Below are 26,861 nucleotides of genomic sequence, written 5' to 3'. Positions count from 1 at the left end.
AGTACCGATCTCTGGGGGACACCACTAGTCACATCCTGCCAATTTGAGTACATACCCATTATTGTTACTCCCGGTCTCCTACCTCCTAACCAATTCCCTGTCCAAGCCTGTAGGTTGCCTCCAATTCCATACGCTCTCATTTTTGTTAAGTTTCTTAATTGGAACCTTATTGAATGCCTTTTGGAAGTCCATATAAATAACATCCATATACACTCCCTTATTTACCACGTAAGTTACCTCCTCAAAAAATTCAACTTGGTTTGTTAGACATGACTTACCCTTTACAAATCCATGCTGGCTCTCTCTGATCAGTTCATATTTACCTAAGTGCTCAGTCACTGTCCCTAGTAACAGATTCTAGTAACTTCATCACAACAGACATTAGAGTAATAGGTTTATAATTTCCTACTTTATCTCTCCTACCCTTAAATAATGGCGTGACATTAGCAATTTTCCAATCCAAGGGGACAAGAGAGTTTTGGAAGATCGTGACTAGAGCATCTACAATTTACTCCTGGGGTGGAAACCATCAGGTCCTGGAGATTTGTCAATTTTCAGTCTCATTATTTTCTCCATTACCATTTTTTAACTTGTGTTAAATCTAGTAAGTTCCTCCCCTTGACTTATTTTTATTTTTCCTGGTATCCTCTACTGTGAAGAACGATACAAAGTAAGTATTTAGCAACTCTGTCATTTTCTGATTTTCAATTACAATATCACCTGTGTGTCTTTAAGGGGCCCACATTACTCTTAGCCACCCTCTTTCTCTTAATATACAACTTTAGTGTTGTCCTTGATATCCCTCGCAGTTTATTTTCTCTTATTCCCTTCTTGCAGCTCTTACTACTTTCTTTGTATCCCTCTGCTGTTCTCTATCCCTCCCAGTCCGCGGGATCTCTATTGTGCTTCACTTTCATATAAGCCCTCACTGAGAGATTGCCCTGTGTGAGGTTCCACTGTGCGACACAAATATCAACCGTAGTTCAAACCTTAGCCAGGGCTAGGATTGTGAATGCAAAGCCAAAATCCTCTGGCAAACACTCTCCTCCCGACCCCCCCCCACCCCCCCCCCGGCCCCATGCTAAAGCTGAAATTGTCTATTGCAACATAATGCTGAAATTTCCCCTGACACCCCTCCAACTGAGTCCAAAGGTGGCTACAAGCAACCCCCATGAACTAAATCAGCTGTACCCCTCCTGAGGTGAACTCCCTTTGCCATTGTCACCTCCCCTCATTTTCCATCTCCCACCACCCCCCCCCCCCCCGCTATGCTCTCACCGCTCTTCATGCCCCCCTCCACGCCGCATTTCTCCCCCCTCATACTGCTTACACCCATTGTGCCTCTCCTTTCCCTATCCCACTGTTATTCCGCATATTCCTCCCACTCCTATCCTCGATTCCGCTTTCCTTTTTGCTCCATCTCCTGTTCTCCTCCCTGCCACCTTTCCTTACCCAGTCTGGTCGACACATGACTCTACTCCAACACTATATAATTGACTTGATGTGCTGTAGAGCACAGTTCTAAACATAATCGCTACAAAGATTGATGAGAGCAGCAATGTCATGGGAACATCACCGTAAAGTCGCATACTGACCTGATTTGGATATGTATTATCATTACTTCATTGTTGCTGGGTTAAAATCCTGGAATTCTGTACCGAGCACCATTGTGAAAGAACCATCACCACAAGGGCTGCAGCAGCTCAAAGATGAGGCTCACCATCATAACCCTCTCAGGGCAGCGAAGGATGGGCAATAAATGTAGCCTTGCTTCTTTCACCCATATCCAGGGAACAAATTACAACAAAGAGTTTTTGACACCCATGATGAAAATTGTCAAAATCCATACGACAGAAACATGAGTTTCCCCCCATGGGGTAAGGGTAACATTGTCCATGAAAACAGGCACTTTTTAGTTGAATCATAGAATCATACATCACAGAAGCCAGACATTCAGCCCATCGTGCCTGTGCCAGCTCTTTGAAAGATCTAACAAATTAGTCCGACTCCCCAGCTCTTTTCCCATAGACCGGCAAATTTTTCTGTTTCATGTATATATCCAATTCCCTTTTGAAAGTTGCTGTCAGGCAGTGCATTCCAGATCATTACAACTTGCAGTGTTTTTAAAAAAAAAAAGTTTCCTTTTGGCTATTTTGCCAAGTACCTTAAATCTCTGTGGTCTGGTTACCGACCCTTCTGCCGCTGGAAACTGTTTCTCCTTCTTTACTCCATCAAAACAATTCATGATTTTGAACACCTCTATTAAATCTCCCTTTATCTGTCTCTACTGTAAGGAGAACAATCCCAGCTTCTCTAGTTTCTCAACATAAGGGTTAAGTCATAGCAGGAGATCCCAGACCCGTGTCATGTTCCTCTTGTGGGATGTGGGAATACAGGGATCCTTCCTGTGTCCCTGGTTCCTTCACCTGCGGGAAGTGTGTCCAGCTGCAGCTACTGTTTGACCGCTTGACGGCTCTGGAGCTGCGGATGGACTCACTTTGGAGCATCCGCGATGCTGAGGAAGTCGTGGATAGCACGTTCAGTGAGTTGGTCACACCACAGATGAAAATTACTGAGGGAGATAGTGAATGGGTGACCAACAGACAGAGGAAGAGTAGGAAGGCAGTGTAGGGGTCCCCTGCGGTCATCTCCCTCCAAAACAGGTATACCGTTTTGGATACTGTTGTGGGAGATGGCTCACCAGGGGAAGGTGACAGCAGCCAGGTTCATGGCACCGTGGCTGGCTCTGCTGCACAGGAGGGCAGGAGAAAGAGTGGCAGAGCTATAGTGATAGGGGACTCGATTGTAAGGGGAATAGACAGGCATTTCTGCGGACGCAACCGAGACTCCAGGATGGTATGTTGCCTCCCTGGTGCAAGGGTCAGGGATGTCTCGGAGCGGCTGCAGGACATTCTGGAGGGGGAGGGTGAACAGCCAGTTGTCGTGGTGCATATAGGTACCAACGATATAGGTAAAAAACGGGATGAGGTCCTACAAGCTGAATTTAAGGAGTTAGGAGTTAAACTAAAAAGTAGGACCTCAAAGGTAGTAATCTCAGGATTGTTACCAGTGCCACGGGCTAGTCAGAGTAGGAATGACAGGATAGCTAGGATGAATACGTAGCTTGAGAGATGGTGCAAGAGGGAGGTATTCAAATTCCTGGGCCATTGGAACCGGTTCTGGGGGAGGTGGGACCAGTACAAATTGGACAGTCTGCATCTGGGCAGGACTGGAACCAATGTCCTAGGGGGAGTGTTTGCTAGTGCTGTTGGGGAGGGTTTAAACTAATGTGGCAGGGGGATGGGAACCGATGCAGGAAGTCAGTGGGAAGTAAAGTGGTGACAGAAACAGAAGGCAGTAAGGGAGAGTGAACAAAACATGACCGGACAGATGGTCTGAGAAAGCAGGGCAAAGACCAAGGGAAGTCTGGATTAAACTGCATTTATTTCAATGCAAGAAGTCTGATGGGAAAGGCAGATGAACTCAGCTATAACATCCCAGTCCCATGTACCCATCCATGCCCTATTACTGAAACATGGCTAAGGGAGGGGCAGGACTGGCAGCTCAATGTTCCAGGGTACAGATGCTATAGGAAAGATAGAGCAGGAGGTAAGAGAGGAGGGGGAGTTGCGTTCTTGATTAGGGAGAACATCACGGCTGGAATGAGAGGGGATATATCTGAGGGTTCGCCCACTGAGTCCATATGGGTAGAACTGAAAAATAAGAAGGGAGAGATCACTTTGATAGGATTGTACTACAGACCCCCAAATAGTCAACGGGAAATTGAGGAGCAAATATGTAAGGCGATTACAGACAGCTGCAAGAAAAATAGGGTGGTAATAGTAGGGGACTTTAACTTGCCCAACATTGACTGGGACAGCCATAGCATTAGGGGCTTGGATGGAGAGAAATTTGTTGAATGTATTCAGGAGGAATTTCTCATTCAGTATGTGGATGGCCCGACTCGAGAGGGGGCAAAACTTGACCTCCTCTTGGGAAATCAGGAAGGGCAGGTGACAGAAGTGTTAGTGAGGGATCACTTTGGGACCAGTGATCATTCCATTAGTTTTAAGATAGCTATGGAGAATGATAGGTCTGACCCAAAAGTTAAAATTCTAAATTGGGGAAAAGCCAATTTTGATGGTATTAGACAGGAACTTTCAGAAGTTGATTGGGAGAGTCTGTTGGCAGGCAAAGGGACGTCTGGTAAGTGGGAGGCTTTCAAAAGTGTGTTAACCAGGGTTCAGGGTAAGCACATTCCTTATAAAGTGAAGGGCAAGGCTGGTAGAAGTAGGGAACCTTGGATGACTCGGGAGATTGAGGTCCTAGTCAAAAAGAAGAAGGAGGCAAATGACATGCATAGGCAGCTGGGATCAAGTGGATCCCTTGAAGAGTATAGAGATTGCCGGAGTAGAGTTAAGAGAGAAATCAGCAGGGCAAAAAGGGGATATGAGATTGCTTTGGCAGATAAGGCAAAGGAGAATCCAAAGAGCTTCTACAAATACATAAAGGGCAAAAGAGTAACTAGGGAGAGAGTAGGGCCTCTTAAGGATCAACAAGGTCATCTATGTGCGGAACCACAAGAGATGGGTGAGATCCTAAATGAATATTTCACATCTGTATTTACGGTTGAGAAAGGCATGGATGTTAGGGAACTTGGGGAAATGAATAGTGATGTCTTGAGGAGTGTACATATTACAGAGAGGGAGGTGCTGGAAGTCTTAACGCGCATCAAGGTAGATAAATCTCCGGGACCTGATGAAATGTATCCCAGGACGTTATGGGAGGTTAGGGAGGAAATTGCGGGTCCCCTAGCAGAGATATTTGAATCATCGACAGCTACAGGTGAGGTGCCTGAAGATTGGAGGGTAGCAAATGTTGTGCCTTTGTTTAAGAAGGGCGGCAGGGAAAAGCCTGGGAACTACAGACATCTGAAATGGGTAAGTTGTTAGAGGGTATTCTGAGAGACAGGACCTACGGGCATTTGGAGAGGCAGGGACTAATTAGGAACAGTCAGCATGGTTTTGTGAGAGGAAAATCATGTCTCACGAATTTGATTGAGTTTTTTGAAGGGGTAACCAGGAAGATAGATGAGGGCTGTGCAGTAGACGTGGTCTACATGGACTTTAGCAAAGCCTTTGACAAGGTACAGCATGGTAGGTTGTTACATAAGGTTAAATCTCACGGGATCCAAGGTGAGGTAGCCAATTGGATACAAAATTGGATTGACGACAGAAGACAGAGGGTGGTTGTGGAGGGTTGTTTTTCAAACTGGAGGCCTGTGACCAGCGGTGTGCCTCAGGGATCGGTGCTGGGTCCGCTGTTATTTGTTATATATATTAATGATTTGGATGAGAATTTTGGAGGCATGGTTAGTCAGTTTGCAGATGACACCAAGATTGGTGGCATTGTGGACAGTGAAGAAGGTTATCTAGGATTGCAACGGGATCTTGATAAATTGGGCCAGTGGGCCGATGAATGGCAGATGGAGTTTAATTTAGATAAATGTGAGGTGATGCATTTTGGTAGATCGAATCGGGCCAGGACCTACTCCGTTAATGGTAGGGCGTTGGGGAGAGTTATAGAACAAAGAGATCTAGGAATACAGGTTCATAGCTCCTTGAAAGTGGAGTCACAGGTAGATAGGGTGGTGAAGAAGGCATTCAGCATGCTTGGTTTCATTGGTCAGAACATTGAAAACAGGAGTTGGGATGTCTTGTTGAAGTTGTATAAGACATTAGTAAGGCCACACTTGGAATACTGTGTACAGTTCTGGTCACCCTATTATAGAAAGGATATTATTAAACTAGAAAGAGTGCAGAAAAGATTTACTAGGATGCTACCGGGACTTGATGGTTTGACTTACAGGGAGAGGTTAGACAGACTGGGACTTTTTTCCCTGGAGAGTAGGAGGTTAAGGGGTGATCTTATAGAAGTCTATAAAATAATGAGGGGCATAGATAAGGTCGATAGTCAAAATCTTTTCCCAAAGGTAGGGGAGTCTATAACGAGGGGGCATAGATTTAAGGTGAGAGGGGAGAGATACAAAAGGGTCCAGAGGGGCAATTTTTTCACTCAAAGGGTGGTGAGTGTCTGGAACGAGCTGCCAGAGGCAGTAGTAGAGGCGGGTACAATTTTGTCTTTTAAAAAGCATTTGGACAGTTACATGGGTAAGATAGAGGGATATGGGCCAAGTGCAGGCAATTGGGACTAGCTTAGTGGTATAAACTGGGCGACATGGACATGTTGGGCCGAAGGGCCTGTTTCCATGTTGTAAACTTCTATGATTCTAACATAAACGAAGCCCCTCATCCCTGGTGGTATTCTAGTAAACCTCTTTTGCACCCTCTCCATGGCCTTAACATCCTTCCTAGAGTGTGGCATCCGGAATTGGACACAGTATTCCAGCTGAGGCCTGACCAGTGTTTTATAAAGGTTTCGTATAACCTTGCTCTTGTACTCTCTGCCATTTTTTTAATAAAACAAAGGCCAGGGCTTCATTTCTGGATGGATAGAATAGAGTTATTCTAAACTTGTGTGGAACCTTGGTTCGACCATACTTGAAGTACAGTTCTGGTCTCCATATTTTTAAAAAAAGGATATCGAGGCACTGGAGAAGGTGAAATAAAGATTTACAAGAATGATAGGCATAACCTCATAGTTCTGGTATCAGAAAAGATTGAATAGACTGGAGCTCATTTTGCTAGAAAAGAGAAGGCTGAGGGTGACCTGATACAGGCCTTCAAAATTATGAAAGGGTTTGATAGAGTAGGCAGAGAGAAGATGTTTACACTTGTGGACGAGACCTAAATTATGGGCCATAAATAAGCAGTAATAAATCCAATAGAGAATTTAGAGAAAAACTCTTTCCCCAGATAAGTGTGAAATGAAGCATTTAGGAAGGAATTGGATAAATACTTGAAGGGAAAAAATTTACAGGGCTATGGGGAAAGAGCAGGAGAATGGGATTAATTCGATACTTCTTTCAAAGAACCAGCACGATGGGCGGAATGGCCTCGTTCTGTGCTGTACCTGCTATGATATTATGAAGCATGAGGAGAGGCAATATAAATGAAATGGTACAATTTTGAATGGGATACAGGTACAGTTACACCTGGGGATTCACGTACACAAATCTTTGAAGGTAGCAGGAAAAGTTGATAACGCTGTTTTTTTTAAAAAAAAGCATACAGGATCCCGGGCTTTCTAAATACATAGAATGACCTGGAACGTACAGCACGGAAACAGGCCACTAGGTCCAACTGGTCCATGCAGTATTTATGCTTCACATGAGCCTCCTGCCACCCACCTTCATCTAACCCTATCAGCATATCCTTTCTCCTTCATGTGCTTATCTAGTTTCCCTACAAGTAAGTTCATCTACAAGTATGTAAAAAGAAAAAGATTAGTGAAGACAAATGTAGGTCCCTTACAGTCATAAACGGGAGAATTTATAATGGGGAACAAGGAAATGGCAGAGCAATTAAACAAATACTTTGGTTCTGTCTTCACGGAAGAGGACACAAATAACTTCCCAGAAATGCTAGGGAACCAAGGGTCTGGTGAGAAGGAGGAATTAAGGGAAATTAGCATTACTAAAAAAAGAGCTGGAGAAATTAATGGAACTGAAAGCAGATAAATCCCCAGGGCCTAATAATCTGCATCCCAACGTACTAAAAGAGGTAGCCATGGAAATAGTGAATGCATTGGTTGTCATCTTCCATAGTTCTATAGATTATGGAACAGTTCCTGCAGATTGGAGGGTGGCAAATGTAACCCCACTTTTTTTTTAAAAAAGAGGGAGAAAGAGCAAGGAACTACAGACTGGTTAGCCTAAACATCAGTAGTAGGGAAAAGCATAGTGTCTATTAAAAAGGATGTGATAACAGGACACTTAGAAAATATCAACGGGATTAGACAAAGTCATCACTGATTTATGAAAGGGAAGTCGTGTTTGACAAACCTACTGGAGTTTTTTGAGGATGTAACTGGTAGAATAGATAAGGGAGAACCAGTGGATGTGGTTTATTTGGATTTTCATAAGACCTTTGATAAAGTCCCACCTAAGAGGTTAATGTGCAAAGCACATGGGATTGGGGATTGAAAATTGGTTAACAGACTGAAAACAGAGAGTAGGAATAAATGGGTCTTTTTTGGGGTGGCAGGCGGTGACTAGTGGGGTACCGCAGGGATCAGTGCTTGGGCTCCAGCTATTCACAATATTTATCAATGACTTGGATGAGGGAACCAAATGTAATATTTCCAAGTTTGCTGACAACACAAAACTAGGTGAGGTTGTGAGGAGGTTGCAAAGAGGCTTCAAGGCGATTTAGACAAGTTGAGTGAGTGGGCAAATGCATGGCCGATGCAGTGTAATGTGGATAAATGTGAAGTTATCCACTTTGAAAGGAAAAACAGAAAGGCAGAGTGTTATTTAAATAGTGATAGATTGGGAAATGTTGATGTACAAAGGGACCTGGGTGTCCTTGTACATCAGTCACTGAAAGCAAACATGCAAGTGTAGCAAGCAGTTAGGAAGGTAAACAGTACATTGGCATTCATTGCAAGAGGATTTGAGTACAGAAGCAGGGATGTCTTACTGCGGTTATACAGTGCCAGGGCGAGACCACACCTGGAGTATTGTGAGCAGTTTTGGTCTCCTTACCTAAGAAAGGATATACTTGCTATAGAGGGAGTGCAGTGAAGGTTCACCAGACTGATTCCTGGGATCGTAGGACTGATGTATGAGGAGCGATTGGGTCGACTAGGCCTGTATTCACTCGAGTTTAGAAGAATGAGAGGGAATCTGATTGAAACGTATATAATTCTGACAGGGCTAGATAGACTGGATACAGGGAGGATGTTTCCCCTGGCTGGGGGGGTCTAGAACAAGGGGTCACAGTCTCAGGTTATGGGGTAGGACATTTAGGACTGAGATGAGGAGAAATTTTTTCACTGAGGGTGGTGAACCTGTGGAATTCTCTACCACAGAAGGCTGTGGAGGCCAAGTCACTGAATATATTTAAGAAGGAGATAGATAGATAGATTTCTAGACGCAGAAGGTATTAAAAGGGATATGGGGAGAGAGCGGGAATATGGTATTGAGATAGAGGATCAGCCATGATCATATTGAATGGCGGAGCAGGCTCGAAGGGCCGAATGGCCTATTCCTGCTCCTATTTTCTATGTTTCTGTATTTCCCCTTAAATGCATCTATGCTATTTACCTCAACTACTCCTTGTGGTAGTGCGTTCCACATTCTTACCACTCTTTGGGTAAAGAAGTTTCTCCTAAACTTCCTATTGGATTTATTAGTAACTATATCTTATATTTATGACCTCTAGTTTTGAACACCCCTACAAGTGGAAACATTTTGTCTGTCTACCCTATTTAGTTTGAAGTGTAACATTTTGAGAATAGTAATGAAAGAAAGAAAGAAAGAACTTGCATTTATATGGTGCCTTTGACAACCTCAGGACGTCCCAATTAAGTACTTCTTGAAGTGTAGTCACTGTTGTATTATAGGAAATGTCACAGTGTCAGCCATGGCTCAGTGGTAGTATTCTCACCTCAGACAGTAGTTTGTGGGTTCAAGTCTCACTCGAGTGACTTGAACAAATAATCTAGGCTGACACTCCAGTGCCATACTGAGGAATTGCTGCACTGATGGAGGTGCCGTCTTTCAGATGAGACGTTGAACCTGCCCTCTCAGGTGGACGTAAAAGGTCCCATGGTACTTTTTGGAGAAGTGCAGGGGAATTCTCCCGTGTGTTGTGGCCAATATTTATCGCTCAAACAACACCTAAGGTCTGAATTGCTCCCAGTGCAACACACTGAAAGAGTTAGAGAGAAATAGATTAGATACATCAATGCATGGCTAGAAGAACTGTGTTGAAGGGAGGATTTCAGATTCCCAGAAGATTGGGATAAGTTCTTGGGTGGAGGAACCTTCAGAAATGAATAGGCTTTTCCTAAACTGGACTGGTACTCCTGCCTTTGCAGAGATGGTTCACGTTCCTGCCCACCCCGTCACCTGAAACCTTCCTATAGCCTTGGCCAGATCCCAACACCAACCATTACTTGCACCTCCCACCAAGAAAAGAGAGGGATAGAAGGCAAAATAAAAATTGATAATAATGGAAGAGTAGGACAGACAACTTAAAAAGCAAGCCAAAAAACAGAGAAATAAAAGAACACATACAGACAGATAGAGAGATAGATATCCAGAAATATGAAGACATCAGAGACACCCAAGACGCAAATCATATTTGATGACTTACTGTGAGCAACAGCATGGCACACCCACTATTTACAAAAAATTGATCTATTGTATTTATCTATATGTTAATGTGCAATAAACCATCACTCATGTGAATGATAACCTCCAGAAGGAAGCCTACAAATTGAGAGGAATAGTGAAGCAGATGGGATGAAGTACATGAACAGCTGCGAGGTAGAAGGAAGAACCAATATAGGGAACCCTCCTGCACATCTGAGCTTCTCCAGTAGAGTACAATAGTCTGGTGGTCATGGCAGTGCCACAGGATATCCATTAGCGTGTATGTCTATCTATAATAAAGCTGTTCTATATGCCACAAATTCCTTATTTGAGGCATCCGGAGAAATAATGCATTTAGGAAGGGCAAACAAGACAAGGGAATACACAATAAATGGGAGGATACTGAGAAGTGTAGTGGAACAGATGGATCTTGGAGTGCATGTCCACAGATCCCTGAAGGTAGCAAGACAGGGTAGATAAGGTGGTTAAGAAGACATATGGGATACTTTCCTTTATTAGCCCAGGTATAGAATATAAGAAGAGGGAGGTTATGCTAGAACTGCATAAAACAGTAGTTAAGCCACAGCTAGAATACTGCGTACAGATCTGATCACCACATTACAGGAAGGATGTGATTGCACTACAGAGGGTACAGAGGAGATTTACGAGGATGTTGTAAGGACTGGACAATTTTAGCTATAAGGAAAGGTTGGATAGGCTGGGGTTGTTTTCTTTGGAACAGAGGAGGCTGAGGGGAGATTTAATTGAGGTGTGTAAAATTATGAGAGGCCTAGATAGAGTGGATAGGAAGGACCTATTTCCCTTAGCAGAGAGATCAATAACCAGGGGGCATAGATTTAAAGTAATTGGTAGAAAGATTAGAGGGGAGTTGAGGAGAAATGTTTTCACTGAGGATGGTGGGGGTCTGGAGCTCACTGCCTGAGAGGGTGGTAGAGGCTGAAACCCTCATCACATTTAAAAAGTACTTGGATATACACTTGAAGTGCCATAACCTACAAGGCTACGGACCAAGAGCTGGAAAGTGGGCTTAAGCTGGATAGCTCTTTTTTGGCCGTCATAGACACAATGGGCCGAATGGCGGCCTCCTGTGACGTAAATTTCTATGATCATTAGTCTGTGATACAGTCACTCCTATAGTTAAGAACATAAGAAATAGGAGCAGGTCATACGGCCCCTCAAGCCTGTTCTGCCATTCAATAAGATCATGGTTGATCATCGGCCTCAACTCTACTTCCCTGCCCGATCCCCATAACCCTTGATTCCCCTGGAGTCCAAAAATCTATCTAACTTAGCCTTGAATGTACTCAACGACTGAACATCCACAGCCCTCTGGGGTATAGAATTCCAGAGTTTTGCATCCTTCTGAGTGAAGGAATTCCTCCTCATCTCAGTATTAAATGGCTGACCCCTTATCCTGAGACTATGCCCTCTAGTTCTAGACTTTCCAGCCAGGAGAAACAACCTCTCCGCATCTACCCCGCGACAAGCCCCCTCAGAATCTTACACGTTTCAATGAGATCCCCTCTCATTCTTCTGAACTCTGGAAAGTATAGGCCCATTCTACTTAATCTCTCCTCACAGGACAACCCCCTCATCCCAGGAATTAATTTAGTGAACCTTCGTTGCACCACCTCTAAGGCAAGTATATCGCTCCTTAGGTAAGGAGACCAAAACTGCGCACACTACTCCAAGTGGTCTCACCAAAGCCCTGTACAATTCCTTACTCTTGTACTCCAACCCCCTTGCAATAAAGGCCAACATGCCATTTGCCTTCCTAATTGCTTGCTATACTTGCATGCTAACTCTCTGTGTCTGTTGTACAAGGACACCCAAATCTCTCTGAATGCCGACATTTAATAGTTTCTCATCATTTAAAAAATATTCTGTTTTTCTATTCTTCCTACCTTTGTAAATAACTTCACGTTTCCCCACATTATACTCCATCTGCCACCTTCTTGCCCACTCACCTATCATGTCTATATCCCATTAGACTCTCTGTGTCCTCCTCACTGCTTACATTCCCACTTAGCTTTATGTCGCCAGCAAACTTGGATACATTACACTTGGTCCCTTCATCTAAGTCATTGGGGCAGAACTTGCTCCTGCAATAACGGCGAGCTCAACAGCGCTCTCCGTTTTTTATGGCGAATCGAAGGCGTAAGTTGCCGCATTTGGACATGCGCAGTAAAATGCGGGAAGTCGTGTATTTGCTCCTATCAGTTTGCCGTCAAATTGACAGCTGCGAATTAAAGGGCCATTGCCCCGTACAATTGTAGAAATCACTTAAAAGATTGCAAACTTGCTCATCTGCCCAGCTGGAACATAACTAATCACGCCGCCAAAAGGTACGCTTGAAAATACCAGGTCTAAACTAAGTTTTAAAAGCGCAATAACTCTTTATGACTGCCAAACAACTAAAAATTAAATCTTAAAAATGTGAAGTCTCATTAATAGTTTTTGGTCATTTTTTTTAAAATTTTAAATTTTAAAAAAATTTACTTTTCCCTTCTGTCTCTTCAATTTTTTGTTTACAATGACTTCAAGAATACTAACTTTAAATGAATCAAGTCTGCTTGGCTGCTTGTGGGCATGACTTCTCATCCTGACAGATTTTGTGGGCATATTCTATTGTTACAGATATTTCCATGCTGTTCAGAGGCTAGGTTGATTGCGCACAATTCTTTTAAAGTTCAAAATCACACAAGTCAACGCCACAGAGCCCGCAGTAAGTACATAGAATCATAGAAAATTTACAGCACAGAAGGAGGCCATTTGGCTCATCGTGTTTGCGCTGGCTGAGAAACGAGCCACCCAGCCTAATCCAACTTTCCCGCATTTGGTCCGTAGCCCTGCAGGTGCACATCAAGCTGTCTTTTTAAATGAGTTGAGGGTTTCTGCCTCTACCACCCTTCTAGGCAGTGCGTTCCAGACCCCTACCACCCTCTTGGTGAAAGTTTTTCCTCATTTCTGCTCTAATCCTTCTACCAATCACTTTAAATCTATGCCCCCTGGTTATTGACCCCTCCGCTAAGGGAAATAGGTCCTTCCTATCCACTCTACCTAGGCCCCTCATAATTTTGTACACCTCAATCAAATCACCCCTCAGCCTCCTCTGTTCCAAGGAAAACAACCCCAGCCTATCCAATCTGTTATCATAGTTACAATTCTCCAGTACTGGCAATATCCTCGTAAATCTCCTCTGCACCCTCTCTAGTGCAATTACATCCTTCCTGTAATGTGGTGACCAGAACCGCGTGCAGTGCTCAAGCTATGACCTAAAAGCATAACATCCTTGCTTTTATATTCTATGCCTCGGCTAATAAAGGAAAGCATTCCATATGCCTTCTTAACCACCTTATCTACCTGTCCTGCTACCTTCAGGAATCTGTGAACGTACACTCCTTCCTCTACACCTCTCAGTATCCTCCCATTTATTGTGTATTCCCTTGCCTTGTTTGCTCTCCCCAAATGCATTACATCACACTTCTCTGGATTGAACTCCATTTGCCGCTTTTCTGCACATCTGACCAGTCCATTGATATCTTCCTGCAGTCTACAGCTTTCCTCCTCACTATCAACCACACGGCCAATCTTTGTGTCATCCGCAAATTTCTTAATCATGCCCCCTACATTTAAGTCCAAATCGTTAATGTATACCACAAAAAGCAAAGGACCCATTACCGATCCCTGCGGCACCCCACTAGAAACAGCCTTCCAGTTGCTATAACATCCGTTGACCATTACCCTGTACTTCCTGCCACTGAGCCAATTTTGGATCCAATTTGCCACATTCCCTTGGATCCCATGGGCCTTTACTTTTTTGACTAATCTGCCACGTGGGACCTTGTCAAAAGCCTTGCTAAAACCCATGTAGACTACATCAATTGCGCTACCCTCATCGATCCTCCTTGTCACCTCCTCGAAAAATTCAGTCAAGTTAGTCAGACACGACCTCCCCTTAACAAATCCGTTACAAATCTGTCCTTGATTAGTCCGTGCCTTTCTAAGTGACCGTTTATCCTGTTCCTCAGAATTGATTCCAATAATTTGCCCACCACCAAGGTTAGGCTGACTGGCTTGTAATTACTCGGTCTATCCTTCGCTCCCTTTGTAAACAGTACAGCGTTAGCAGTCCTCCAATCCTCCGGCACTACGCCTGTATCCAGTGGAGTCTGGAAAATGATTGTTAAATCCTCTGCTGTTTCCTCCCTGGCTTCTTTTAACAGCTGGAGAGATGGTGCAGGAGGGAGGCCTTTAGATTCCTGGGGCATTGGGACCAGTTCTGGGGGAGGTGGGACCTGCGCAGGCCGGACGGGTTGTACCTCAGCGGAGCAGGAACCAATGTCCTCTTGGGAAGGTTCGCTAGTGCTATGGGGGGGTGGGTTTAAACCAATTTGGCTGTGGAATGGGCACCAGGATGTAGCATTGGAAAGGAGAAACAAGGTGCATAAAGGATTGGGAGAGAAAGAAAGCACTAGAGCAAGAAATAGTATGGTATTAGGTGGGATCAGACTGAGAGAGTACAAGAAAGTCTAAGACTGGTTTGCAGTGCATGTGTGTAAACGCACAAAGCGTGGTAAACCAGGTTGGTGAGCTGCAGTTCCAAATAGCCACATGGGAATACGATGTCATGGCGATAACGTAGACCTGGCTCAAAAAAGGACAGGATTGGGTACAAAATATTCCTGGATACAAGGTGTGCAGGAACGATAGGGAAGGAAAGAAAGGAGGAGGGGCGGCAGTATTGATTAAGGAGAATATTGCAATACTGGAGAAAGAGGATGTCATGGAGGGGTCAAGGACAGAACCTATTTAGTTAGAGTTAAGAAACAATAATGATGTGGAGATGCCGGTGATGGACTGGGGTGGACAAATGTAAGGAATCTTACAACACCAGGTTATAGTCCAACAGTTTTATTTGAAAATCACAAGCTTTGGGAGCTTACCTCCTTCGTCAGGTGAGTGAGGGGTTCTAAAAACGCATAGCATATATGAGGCTGGGAGACGATCACAGTAATCAAAAGGTGTCGTTGGTGTTCACAGGTTAGCCACGGGAAACATTACATCCCAGTATACTGAATACACAATGGGTCAGATTACATGCATGTAAACAGTAAATGGGTAGTAAGAGGAGGGGTGGGGCCGATTAGTGACCAAAAAGATCTACTCACAGAGGTAGAGGGGATGGCTGAGGTACTAAATGAGTACTTTTGCATCTGTCCTTACCAAGGAAGAAGATGCTGCCAAAGTCACAGTAAAAGAGGAGGTAGTTGAGATACCGGATGGGCTAAAAATTGATAGAGATACTAGAAAGGCTAGCTGTACTTAAAGTAGATATTTCACCCGGTCACAATGGGATGCCTCCTAGGTTGCTGAGGGAAGAAAGGGTGGAAATTGCAGAGGTACTGGCCATAATCTTCCAAACAATCCTTAGATACGGGGGTGGTGCCCGATGACTGCAGAATTGCACGTGTGTCACCCTCGTTCAAGAAAGGGTGTAAGGATTAACCCAGCAACTATAGGGCTGTCAGTTTAACCTCGGTGGTGGGGAAGCATTTAGAAACGTGATCCGGGACAGAATTAACAGTCATTTGGACAGGTGTTGATTGATTAGGGAAAGCCAGCACAGATTCGTTAAAGGCAAATCATGTTTAACTAACTTGATTGAGTTTTTTGATGAGGTAACAGAGGGTAGATGAGGGCAATGCAGGTGATGTGGTGTATATGAACTTTCAAACTTTTATAAAGTGCCGCATGGTAGACTTGTCATCAAGATTGCGGCCCTTGGAATAAAGGGAGCAGTAGCAACATGATGCAGAATTGGCTAAGTGACAGGAAACAGAGAGTAGTGGTGAACGGTTGTTTTTCGGACTGGAGGGAGGTGTACAGTGGTGTTCCCCAGGGGTTGGTGCTGGGACCACTTCTTTTCTTGATATATATTAAAGACTTGGACTTGGGTGTGCAGGGCACAATTTCCAAATTTGCAGATGACACAAAACTTGGAAGGGTAGTGAACAGTGAGGCAGATAGTGATAGACTTCAAGAGGATAGACAGGCTGGTGGCACAGGCGGACACATGGCAGATGTAATTCAAAGCAGAAAAATGCGAGATGATGCATTTCGGTAGGAAGACTGAGGATAGGCAATATAAACTAAAGGGCAAAATTCTAAAAGGTGTAAAGGAACGGAGAGATCTGGGGGTATGTATGCACAAATCGTTGAAGGTGGCAGGGTAGGTTGAAAAAGCAGTTAAAAAAGCATAAGGGATCCTGGGCTTTATAAATAGAGGCATAGAGTGCAAAAGTAAGGAAGTCATGATGAACCTTTATAAAACACTGGTTCGGCCACAACTGGAGTATTGTGTCCAGTACTTGATACCACACTTTAGGAAAGATGTGAAGGCCTTAGAGAGGGTACAGAAGAGATTTACGAGAATGATTCCAGGGATGAGGGACTTCAGTTACATGGATAGACTGGAGAAGCTGGAGTTGTTCCCCTTGGAACAGAGAAGGTTGCCAGGAGATTTGGTAGAGATATTCAAAATCATGAAGGGTCTAGACAGGGTAGATAGAGAGAAACTGTTCCCATTGGCGGTAGGGTCATGAACCAGAGGGCATAGATAAGGTAATTAGCAAAAGAACCAAAGGTGACATGAAGAAAATCTTTTACACAGCGAGTGGTTAAGATCTGGAATGCGCTGCCCGAGGGGGTGGTGGAGGCAGATTCAATCAAGGCCTTCAAAAGGGAACTGGATAAGTACTTGAAAGGAAAAAATTGCAGGGCTCCAGGGATAAGGTGGGGGAGTGGGACTAGCTGGATTGCTCTTGCATAGAGCTGGCGTGGACACGATGGGCCAAATGGCCTCCTTCTGTGCTGTAACCTATCTATGACTCTGATTTGCAAGTCTATTTTGTAGGAGCTGCAGCGATCGTTGCCACGCTGCTCCGCGTGAGTTCTGCCCCAATAATATAGATTGTAAACAGCTGAGGCCCACGTACTGATCCTTGCGGCACTCTACTAGTTAGAGTCTGCCAACCTGAAAATGACCCATTTATTCCTAGTCTCTATTTCTTGTTCGTTAACCAATCCTGTATCCTTACCCTCAACCCCATGAGCCCTTATCTTGCGTAACAACCTTTTATGTGGCACCTTATGAAAATCCAAATATACTACATCCACTGATTCCTCTTTACTACCCTGCTACTTACATGCTCAAAAAACTCTAATAAATTGTCAAGCACGATTTCCCTTTCTTGAAACCATGTTGACTCTGCCTAATCATATTATGATTTTCTAAGTGCCCATTACCACTTCCTTAATATTGCATTCCAGTCTTTTCCCAATGACTGATGTCAGGCTAACCAGCCTGTAGTTCCCTGTTTTCTCTCTCCCTCCTTTCTTGAATAGCGGTGTTACATTTGCTACCTTCCAATCCGCTGGGACCGTTCTGGAATCTAGGGAATTTTGAAAGATCACAACCTGCAGCCACCTCTTTTCGAACCCTAGGATGTAGGCCATCAGGTCCAGGGGATTTGTCAGCGTTTAGTTCCATTGGTTTCTCCAGTACTTCTTCTCAACTGATACTAATTACTTTAAGTCACTCTCATTCGCCCTTTGTTTCCCCACTATTTCTGGTATGCTTTTTGTGTCTTCTACTGTGAAGACAGACACAACATATTTGTTTAACATCTCTGCCTTTTCCTTATTCCCCATTATAATTTCTCCTGTCTCGGCCTCTAAGGTACCAACGTTTACTTTTGCTACTCTTCCTTTTTATATACTTTAAGAAGCTCTTACAATCTGCTTTTGTATTTCTTGCTAGTTTACTCTCATTCTATTTTCCCCCTTTTCATCAATTTTTTGTTCATCCTTTGCTGGTTTCTAAAACTCTTCCAATCCTCAGGCTTACTACTCTTCTTGGCAACATTATACGCCTCTTTTAATCTAATACTATCCTTAACTTCTTTAGTTAGCCACGAATGGATCACTTTTCCTATGGAGTTTTTATTTCTCAATGGAATATATATTCGTTGAGAATTTTGAAATATTTCTTTAAATGTTTGCCATTGCTTATCTACCGTCATACCTTTTAATCTAATTTCCCAATCTACCTTAGCCAACTCGCCCCTCATACCTATATAATTGGCTTTATTTATTTAAGTTGAAGACTCTAGTTTCAGACATAAGAACATAAGAAATAGGAGCAGGAGTAGGCCAATCGGCCCCTCTAGCCTGCTCCGCAATTCAATAAGATCATGGCTGATCTGATCCTAACCTCAAATCTAAATTCATGTCCAATTTCCTGCCCGCTCCCCGTATGTCACTCTCAAACTCAATGTGAAATTCTCTAATATTATGATCACTCTACCCCAGAGGATCCTTAACTATAAGATTACTAATTAATCCTGTCTCATTACACAATACAAGATCTAAAATAGCCTGTTCCCTGGTTGATTCCACGACGAATTGTTCTTGGAAACTCTCAAATGCATTCCATGAACTCTTCCTCCAGACTACCTTTGCCAATTTGATCTGTCAAGTCTATATGAAGATTTAAGTCCCCCACTACCTTTGTTACAAGCTCCTATAATTTCTTGATTAATACTTCGTCCAACAGTGTAGCTACTGTTAGGGGGGCCTATAAACTATTCCCATCAGTGTTTTCTTAGTTGCACACATTTACCAGTTGATGGAGCCTCATAGCTCCAGATCCCCATACCTATATCAATGGCATCACTAATTATCCCCATATCTATTATCAATAGCATCACTAGTGCTCTGAGGGAAATTTGCTTTGTACTAACTTTCCATAGTCGGAGATCCACTAGTAGTAATAGAAGCGTTTCTTAAAAAGTGTTTCCATATTTTTTTTTAATTTCTCCTCAGGCACTGCTAAGCAACCCAAAAATTGATGTGATAGATGGAACATATGCCTTTAAACCCAAGTACAACTTAAGAGATAAAAAGGCTCTCCTGAGACTTTTGGACAAGCACGATCAGCGGGGTTTGGGAGGGATCCTCTTAGAAGATATAGAGGAAGGACTACCGAATGCACAGAAAGTTATCAAGGTATCTGTTTAAATGTTTTACCAAGACTGCATAACTGAGATGCTGCATCTCTTCAATCACCAAAAATTAATCCTGCTCCATCTTAAATTTACCAACACAAACTCCCTCCCTGGGAAATCCATATGCTACTCGCTGAACAAAGTAATTAAATCTAAACTATCTGTTCACCTTATCTTTCCTGAGCTTGAATCTCTGCTGCCACCTTATTGTGGAGCGTGTGACTATTAATATATTATCAGGGTTCAGTTGATCTATAGAGTATTCTTCAAATATGAGATGGATAGAATACAAGATAGATATATTCTTATACGGTGAAAATATGGTGCATCAAAGGATAGAGTTCTGTGGATAATTATAGATGACGATTAAACAAACTTAAAAGAGGCATTATGAAAATTAGGACTTGTGCATTTTGAAATTTTTGATTTTTTTTCGCAGAAAGAACTTGGAAAAAATTTAAGGATTGTGTTTTAAAACAAAATTTATTCAGAGGTATAAAAAACACTGACAAATGTTTACCCTAATCCCCTGTACCCTTCACTTCCACTCCTTTCCCTCTCACCTCATTCCTTCCCCCCCCCCCCCCCCCCTTCCTTTTCTCACCTACCTGTCCTCCCTATACTCTGCATCAGTCCAGCCGACTGGTACTGATGCATTCCAGGAAATTAGGTGCACTGAAATAAAAACAGAAAATGCTGGAGAAGCTCAGCAAATGAGGCAGCATCTGTGAAGAAAGAAACAGAGTTAACATTTCAGATCGAAGCCCTTTCGTCAGAACTGAAAGTTGTTACAGTTAAAGTTTTTAATCAAGTATAGAGCCAGGCAAAGGGAGGGAGGGGAGGGGAGGAAAGAACAAAAGGGAAGGTCTGAGATAGGGTAGGGGGCAAAAGTGATTAAATGACAAAAGGGATGATGGTGCAAGGCAAGGGAGGAGGGTGGTAATGGGACAGGTTAAGAAACAAAAACAAAACCTGCCCCATTACCATCTTCCTTGCCTTGAATGATTCCAGGGATGAGGGACTTTAGTTACATGGATAGACTGGAGAAGCTGGGGTTGTTCTCCTTGGAACAGAGATGGTTGCGAGGAGATTTGATAGAGGTATTAAAAATCATGAAGGGTGTGGACAGAGTAGATAGAGAGAAACTGTTCCCATTAGCGGAAGGGTCAAGGACCAGAGGACATAGATTTAAAGCGATTGGCAAAAGAACCAAAGGTGACATGAGGAAAAACTTTTTTACACAGCGAGTGGTTAGGATCTGGAATGCACTGCCCGAGGGGGTGGTGGGGGCAGATTCAGTCATGGCCTTCAAAAGGGAACTGGATAAGTACTTGAAAGAAAAAAATTTGCAGGGCTTCGGGAAAAGGGCGGGGGAGTGGGACTAGCTCTTGCATACAGCCAGCGCGGACTCAATGGGCCGAATGGCCTCCTTCCGTGCTGTAACCTTTCTATGATTCTATAAGTAATTTTTAAATGTTTTGAACTTTGTTTAAACCCTTATTTTGGATGTTAGAAATATCAGTTACTGAGGTGAAAAGTGGCAATTAAAAAAAATTCAGAAAGTTTTTTTGAATGATTTATGGGACCCTGGTGGCCAGATTGCAGCATTCAAGTGATTAGTTTAAATATTAAATGTGCATATAGGAATTTATAAATGGAGAAAAAATTGACAATGTGTGACCAAAATGGAATAACAGGGCGTCAAGTGGCACAGACGGGAAGCAAACACAGATGTAAGGTTTTTAATAAGAGAATGACAGAATGCATAATTGCAAAATTTCTCCATGACCTCCTTTACTGCGACATTGGCAGCATCCTCTTCGTTAGTGAAGTCAGATGCAAGGTACTCATTTCATACCTCAGCCATGCCCTCTGCCTCCACAAGAAGGTCTCCTTTATTGTCCCTAATTGGCCTCACCCTTTGACTACCCTTTTACTATTTTATATATATATATATATAAAAGACTCTTGGGTCCCCTTTCATGTTACCCGCTAATCTATTCTCATACACTCTCTTTGCCCCTCATTTCCTTTTTCACTTCTCCCCTGTATTTTTGTATTCAGCTTGGTTCTCTACTCAATTATGAACCTGACCTCTATCATAAGCCTCCTTTTTCTGTTTTAAACTCTATATCTTTAGTCATCCAAGGAGCTCTAGCTTTCGATGGCCTTCCTTTTCCCCCTCATGGGAATGTTTCTAATCTGTGCCCGAACTATCTCCTCCTTGAAGTCCTCCCATTGCCCATTTATTGTTTTACCTGACAATCTTTGATTCCAATCCACTTGGGCCAGAACCCTTTTCAATTCACTGAAATTAGCCCTCCTCCAGTTGAGTATTTGTACATTTGATCTTCCCTCGTCCCTTTCCATAACTACTCCAAACCTGATATTGTGATCACTGTTTCCAAAATGTTCTCCCACTGAAACTTGCTTCCCTTGCCCCTAACCAGTGTTTTCTAAAGATTTAGTATAACTTCCTTGCTTTTGTACTCTGTGCCTCTATTAATAAAGCCAAATCCCATGTTTTTTTAACAGCCTTCTCAACTTGCCCTGCCACCTTCAAAGACTTGTATATGTGCACCCCCAGGTCTCTGTTCCTGCACCCCCTTTAGAATTGTACCAATTAGTTTATATTGCCTCTCCTCATTCTTCCTACCAAAATGCATCACTTCTCTTCGTTAAATTCCATCTGCCCATTTCATCAGTCTGTCTACGTCCTCCTGAAGTCTGTTACTATCCTCCACATTGTTTACTACATTTCCGAGTTTTGTGTCATCTGCAAACTTTGAAATTATACCCTCTATGCCCAAGTCCAAGTCATTTTTATATATACATATATATATAGTTCCTTAATTCTAACCAAATAGATTCTGTCTTTGAACCCTTAAGTACATCAACCCTTTCTAGTGCTGTAACAGAATCTTTGATCAATACTGCCACCACCCCCCTCTTTTTTTTTAACCTTCCCTATCTTTCCTGAATACATAGTAGCCAGGAATATTAAGTGCCCATTCCTCCCTTTGTTTGAGCCAGGTCTCCGTTATTGCCACTATATCGATGACACATAGATTGGTGGCATAGTGTTGACGAGAGCATAAAATTACAAAGAGACGTTGATAGATTAAGTGAGTGGGCAAAACTGTTACAGATGGATTTCAACGCAGATAAGTGTGAGGTCATCCATTTTGGACCAAAAAAGGATAGATCCGATTATTTTTTAAATGGCGAAAAGCTAGGAACAGTGGAGGTCCAAAGAGATTTAGGAGTCCATGTACTAAAATGTAATAATCAGGAAAAAGATAATTAAAAAGGCTAATGGAATGTTAGCCTTTATAACTAGTGTGTTAGAGTATAAAGGGGAGGAAGTCTTGCTACAACTATACAAAGCCCTTGTTAGACCACATCTGGAGTACTGTGTTCAATTCTAGACACCGCACCTTAGAAAGGATATATTGGCCTTGGAAGGAATGCAGCACAGATTCACCAGAATATTACCAGAGTTTCGAGGGTTAAATTATGAGGAGCGATTACACAAACTAAGCTTGTACACCCTGGAATATAGAAGGTTAAGGGGTGATTTGATTGAGGTTTTAAGGATTTTGAAAGGAGTTGATAGAGAGATTTTTTTCTGCTGATGGGGGAGTCTAGGACAAGGGGACATAACCTTAAAATCAGAGCCCAGGCCATTCAGGAGAGAAGTTAGGGAACACTTCTTCACACAAAGGGTGGTAGAAGTGTGGAACTCTCACCCACAAACAGTGGTAGATGCTAGCTCAATCAATAATTTTGAAGCTGAGCTCTATAGATTTTTGCTAGCCAAGGTTATTAAGGGGCCAAGGTGGGTAAATGGAGTTAGGATACAGATCAGCCATGATCTCATTGAATGGTGGAACAGGTTTGAGGGGCTGAATGGCCTACTCTGTTCCTATGTTTTTTGGGATGAAGGGGGGAACTAGATGTGGAAATGAAGCTGTGGCAGAAATATTAAATAAGTATATCAGTACCACTTCCTGTGATCTGTGCTCTCTTCCTTTGGCTAAACATCACAAAATCTTATTTTCCGTCTTTACTCGTGACACACACTGTATATGGTTACATCGATCTCTTCACCCCAGGTCTCGTTCCTGTGTTTTCTATAGATTACAATTATATATTATATTTATATTTTCTTAGCTTATTATCCTTCCCCCGTCTTATCATTCTGCATTTATTCACTTTAAAAGACATTTCTGACTTATTAGTTTAATTTAATTCCTCTCTCTCTCTATATATATATATATATATATATATATATATCCATTTTGTATACCAGTCCCCTATTATTTCCCTCCCCAAATTGGCTTTATCAACCAACTTGGACATCTTTTCTTCATGCCCACTTCTAAATTATTTATGTACATTATAAGCAACAACTGTCCTATTATAGATCCCAGAGGCACTTTGCTGGTAACGTCCTTCCATTCTAATGTACGTTCACATACAACCACCCTTGTTTCCGCTGAGTAAATCAGTTTCCAATCCATTTCAGTAGCTCTTGCCTCATTCTGTGTTTTCTAAGATGGTTGATCATTCTCCTGTGTGGCATTGCAACAAAAGGTTTGCTAAGATCTAAATATATAACACCCATTGAGTTCACCTGTCCATCAAGTAAATCATTTTTTCAGTAACTCCAATAAATTTGTCAGTCATGAACTGTCTCCCATTAAGCCATGCTTACTCCCTCTAACCAATCCATATTTGTCTAGGTGCTTTATGATTCCATCCTCCAGGATGTCGTTCAGTATTTTTCACATTGGCTTGTAGTTCACATGGTTATATTTAAGCCCAGTTTTATAAATTGACATCATATTTGCCATTCTTAAGTATGTAGGTACCTCCTGTTTCCAGCGGTTCCCTAAAAATATTTATCAGGACTTGACTAATTTCACTGCCCTAATTTCCTTAAGTATCCTAGTATACAGTCCATCAGGGTACAGGTGCCTTGTCCAGTTTTAGTGTCATTAGCCTATCCATAACAGGGTAACCGGGCCTGTAGAAAATCATATGATTAGGCACAGTCAGCTTGGTTTTATGAAAGGGAAGTCGTGCTTGACAAATTTATTAGTCTTTTGAGGATGTAACTGGCAGGGTAGGTAAAGGTGAACCAGTGGATGTAGGATATTTGGATTTTCAAAAGACATTCGATAAGGTGCCACTTAAAAGGTGTTACACAAGATAAGAGCTCATGGGGTTGGGGGTAATATATTAGCATGGATAATGCAGAAAACAGAGAGTAGGGCTAAACGGGTCATTTTCGGGTTGACAGGCTGTAACTAGCGGGGTGCCGCAAGGATCAGTGCTTGGTCCTCAGCTATTTACAATCTATATCAATGACTTAGATGAAGGGACAGAGTGTAATGTATCCAAGCTTGTTGACTTATACAAAGGTAGGTGGGAAAGTAAGCTCTGAGGTGGACACAGAGTCTACAAAGGGATATAGACAGGTGGGCGAGAAGGTGGCAGATGAGGTATAATGTGGGGAAATGTGAGATTATTCTCTTTGGTAGGAAGAATAGAAAAGCAGAATATTTTTTCAGTGGTGAGAAACTATTAAATGATGGTGTTCAGAGGGATTTGGGTGTCCTTGTACACAAAACACAAAGTTAACATGCAGGTACAGCAAGTAATTATGAAGACAAATGATTGGCCATTATTGCAAGGGGGTTGGAGTACAAGTGTAAGGAAGTCTTGTTGCAATTGTACAAGGCTTTGGTGAGAGCGCACCTGGAGAACTGTGTGCAGTTTTGGTCTCCTTACCTCAGGAGGGATATACTTGCCTTACAAGTTCACTAGATTGATTCCTGGGATGAGAGGGTTGTCCTATGAGGAGAGATTGAGTAGAATGGGCCTATACTTTCTGGAGTTTAGAAGAATGAGAGTTGATCTCATTGAAACATACAAGATTCTGAGAGGGCTTGACCGGGAAGATGCTGAGAGGCTGTTTCCCCGACTGGTAAGTCTAGAACTAGGGTTGGCCATTTAGGACCAAGCTGAGGAGAAATTTCTTCACTGAGGGTTGTGAATCTTTGGAATTCTCTACCCCAGAGAGCTATGGGTGCTCAGTCGTTGAGTACATTCAAGACTGAGATCAATAGATTTTTGGACTCTAGGGGAAATCGAGGGATATGGGGATCGGGCGGAAAAGTGGAGTTGAGTTCGAAAATCGGCCATGCTCTTGGTGGAGCAGGCTTGAGGTGCCCTATGGGCTACTCCTGCTGCTATTTCTTATGTTCTTATGCCCATAGAGCTAGAAATATTGCTCTCCATTGCTCCAGTATTCTGAATATTTCCTGAAGCATTTCTGTGTGAATGATCCATTTGTGAGGATGAATCATGAAACGATTGAATGCATCCACCGCTTTGTTGTCTAATGGACAGTGCTACTTCATGGTCCAGCCACCAGTTAGGACTGCGTCCTGACAAAGGGATCAAGAACAAGTCCGTCCCTCTTTGTTAACCTATGAGACCACTGTAATATTGTCTTTTCCGTGTAATAGGGTCTGAAAGTGTTTGGAAGCCAATCTCACTGCCCTTAATTCCAACACAGGAAATGCTAGGAGGGCTGTTCCAATGCCTATTTTCTTTCCGTTTGTAATCCCTGACGGATGCTTTTGTCATCTGTTGACAGGGTTTCTGCAAGACTATGTCCTTGGGCTTTTCTAAATCTCCTTACCCTAGATCATTTATACTTTTGCATCTTCGATCACATTTGTAGATCTGTCCTGCTCACCATATCATTGAGGGTGCCTATCTTTGTGTTGAAATCTAAATAAGCATTTGTTAACATGTTCGGTAGAACGAGCGCCGAAGCCTGTTTGGCAGTTGATTTTACAACATTTCACTTCATTCTTTGAAAGCGATAGAGCATCACAGAAGACCCTGCTAAAAGCTTAAAATATGAAACATACTTACTCAATGAACAACAAAGTAATCGAACAGTTGTATATTTGGAGTAGAATGTATTTTATCTAACTCCTTGAGTAAATAAAATAATAAAAGATTGTAGTTCTAAGAACTAAGCCAAGTTTGTGTTACTTTTAAATACTCAGTATTTAGAGTTATACAGCACGGATAGAGGCCCTTCGGCCCATCGTGTTGTCCTCAGGTTGATATTCTCTTAAGAATATCAACCTGTCTCTTCTGAAATTTTCAAACAGCCTCTTGGCTGCTTTTACATGTTTAAACAACCTGCTTGAGATTTTTCATTGCCCTTATTAACCAGGAACACTCAGTTTTTAATATATTCCAGGAGATTGTTACCAGGACTTAATGGATTTTGAAAACTAACCACTCCAATTCAAGGTGGGTGGCTCAACTGTACGGGGTGGTGGGAGAAAGGTCAGGAAAGCAATAGCGATAGGGGATTCTATTGTTAGGGGAACAGACAGGCGTTTCAGCGGCCGCAGATGTGATTCCAGGATGGTATGTTGCCTCCCTGGTGCCAGGGCCAAGGA

The 26,861-nt window shown here is 42.7% G+C and overlaps 1 protein-coding gene across 5 annotated transcripts in view; it reads left to right on the top strand.

The window, feature by feature from the left end:
- gtf2e2 (general transcription factor IIE, polypeptide 2, beta) overlaps positions 1–26,861 on the top strand; it is a 210,427-nt gene that overhangs the window by 128,487 nt on the left and 55,079 nt on the right. For 4 of the 5 annotated variants that reach the window (XM_067992906.1, XM_067992898.1, XM_067992889.1 and 1 more), the window contains exon 5: positions 19,187–19,369. The exons of the other annotated variant lie outside the window; for it this stretch is intronic. In XM_067992906.1, the coding sequence (XP_067849007.1) occupies positions 19,187–19,369 (183 nt within the window). The remainder of the gene's footprint in view (positions 1–19,186; positions 19,370–26,861) is intronic. 5 annotated transcript variants of the gene reach the window in all.

This window comes from Heptranchias perlo, chromosome 1 (assembly GCF_035084215.1).
Source record: "Heptranchias perlo isolate sHepPer1 chromosome 1, sHepPer1.hap1, whole genome shotgun sequence".
Taxonomy (NCBI): domain Eukaryota; kingdom Metazoa; phylum Chordata; class Chondrichthyes; order Hexanchiformes; family Hexanchidae; genus Heptranchias; species Heptranchias perlo.
The sequence above is the reverse complement of the archived record's forward strand: the minus strand, read 5'-3'. Positions and strand labels throughout refer to the sequence as shown.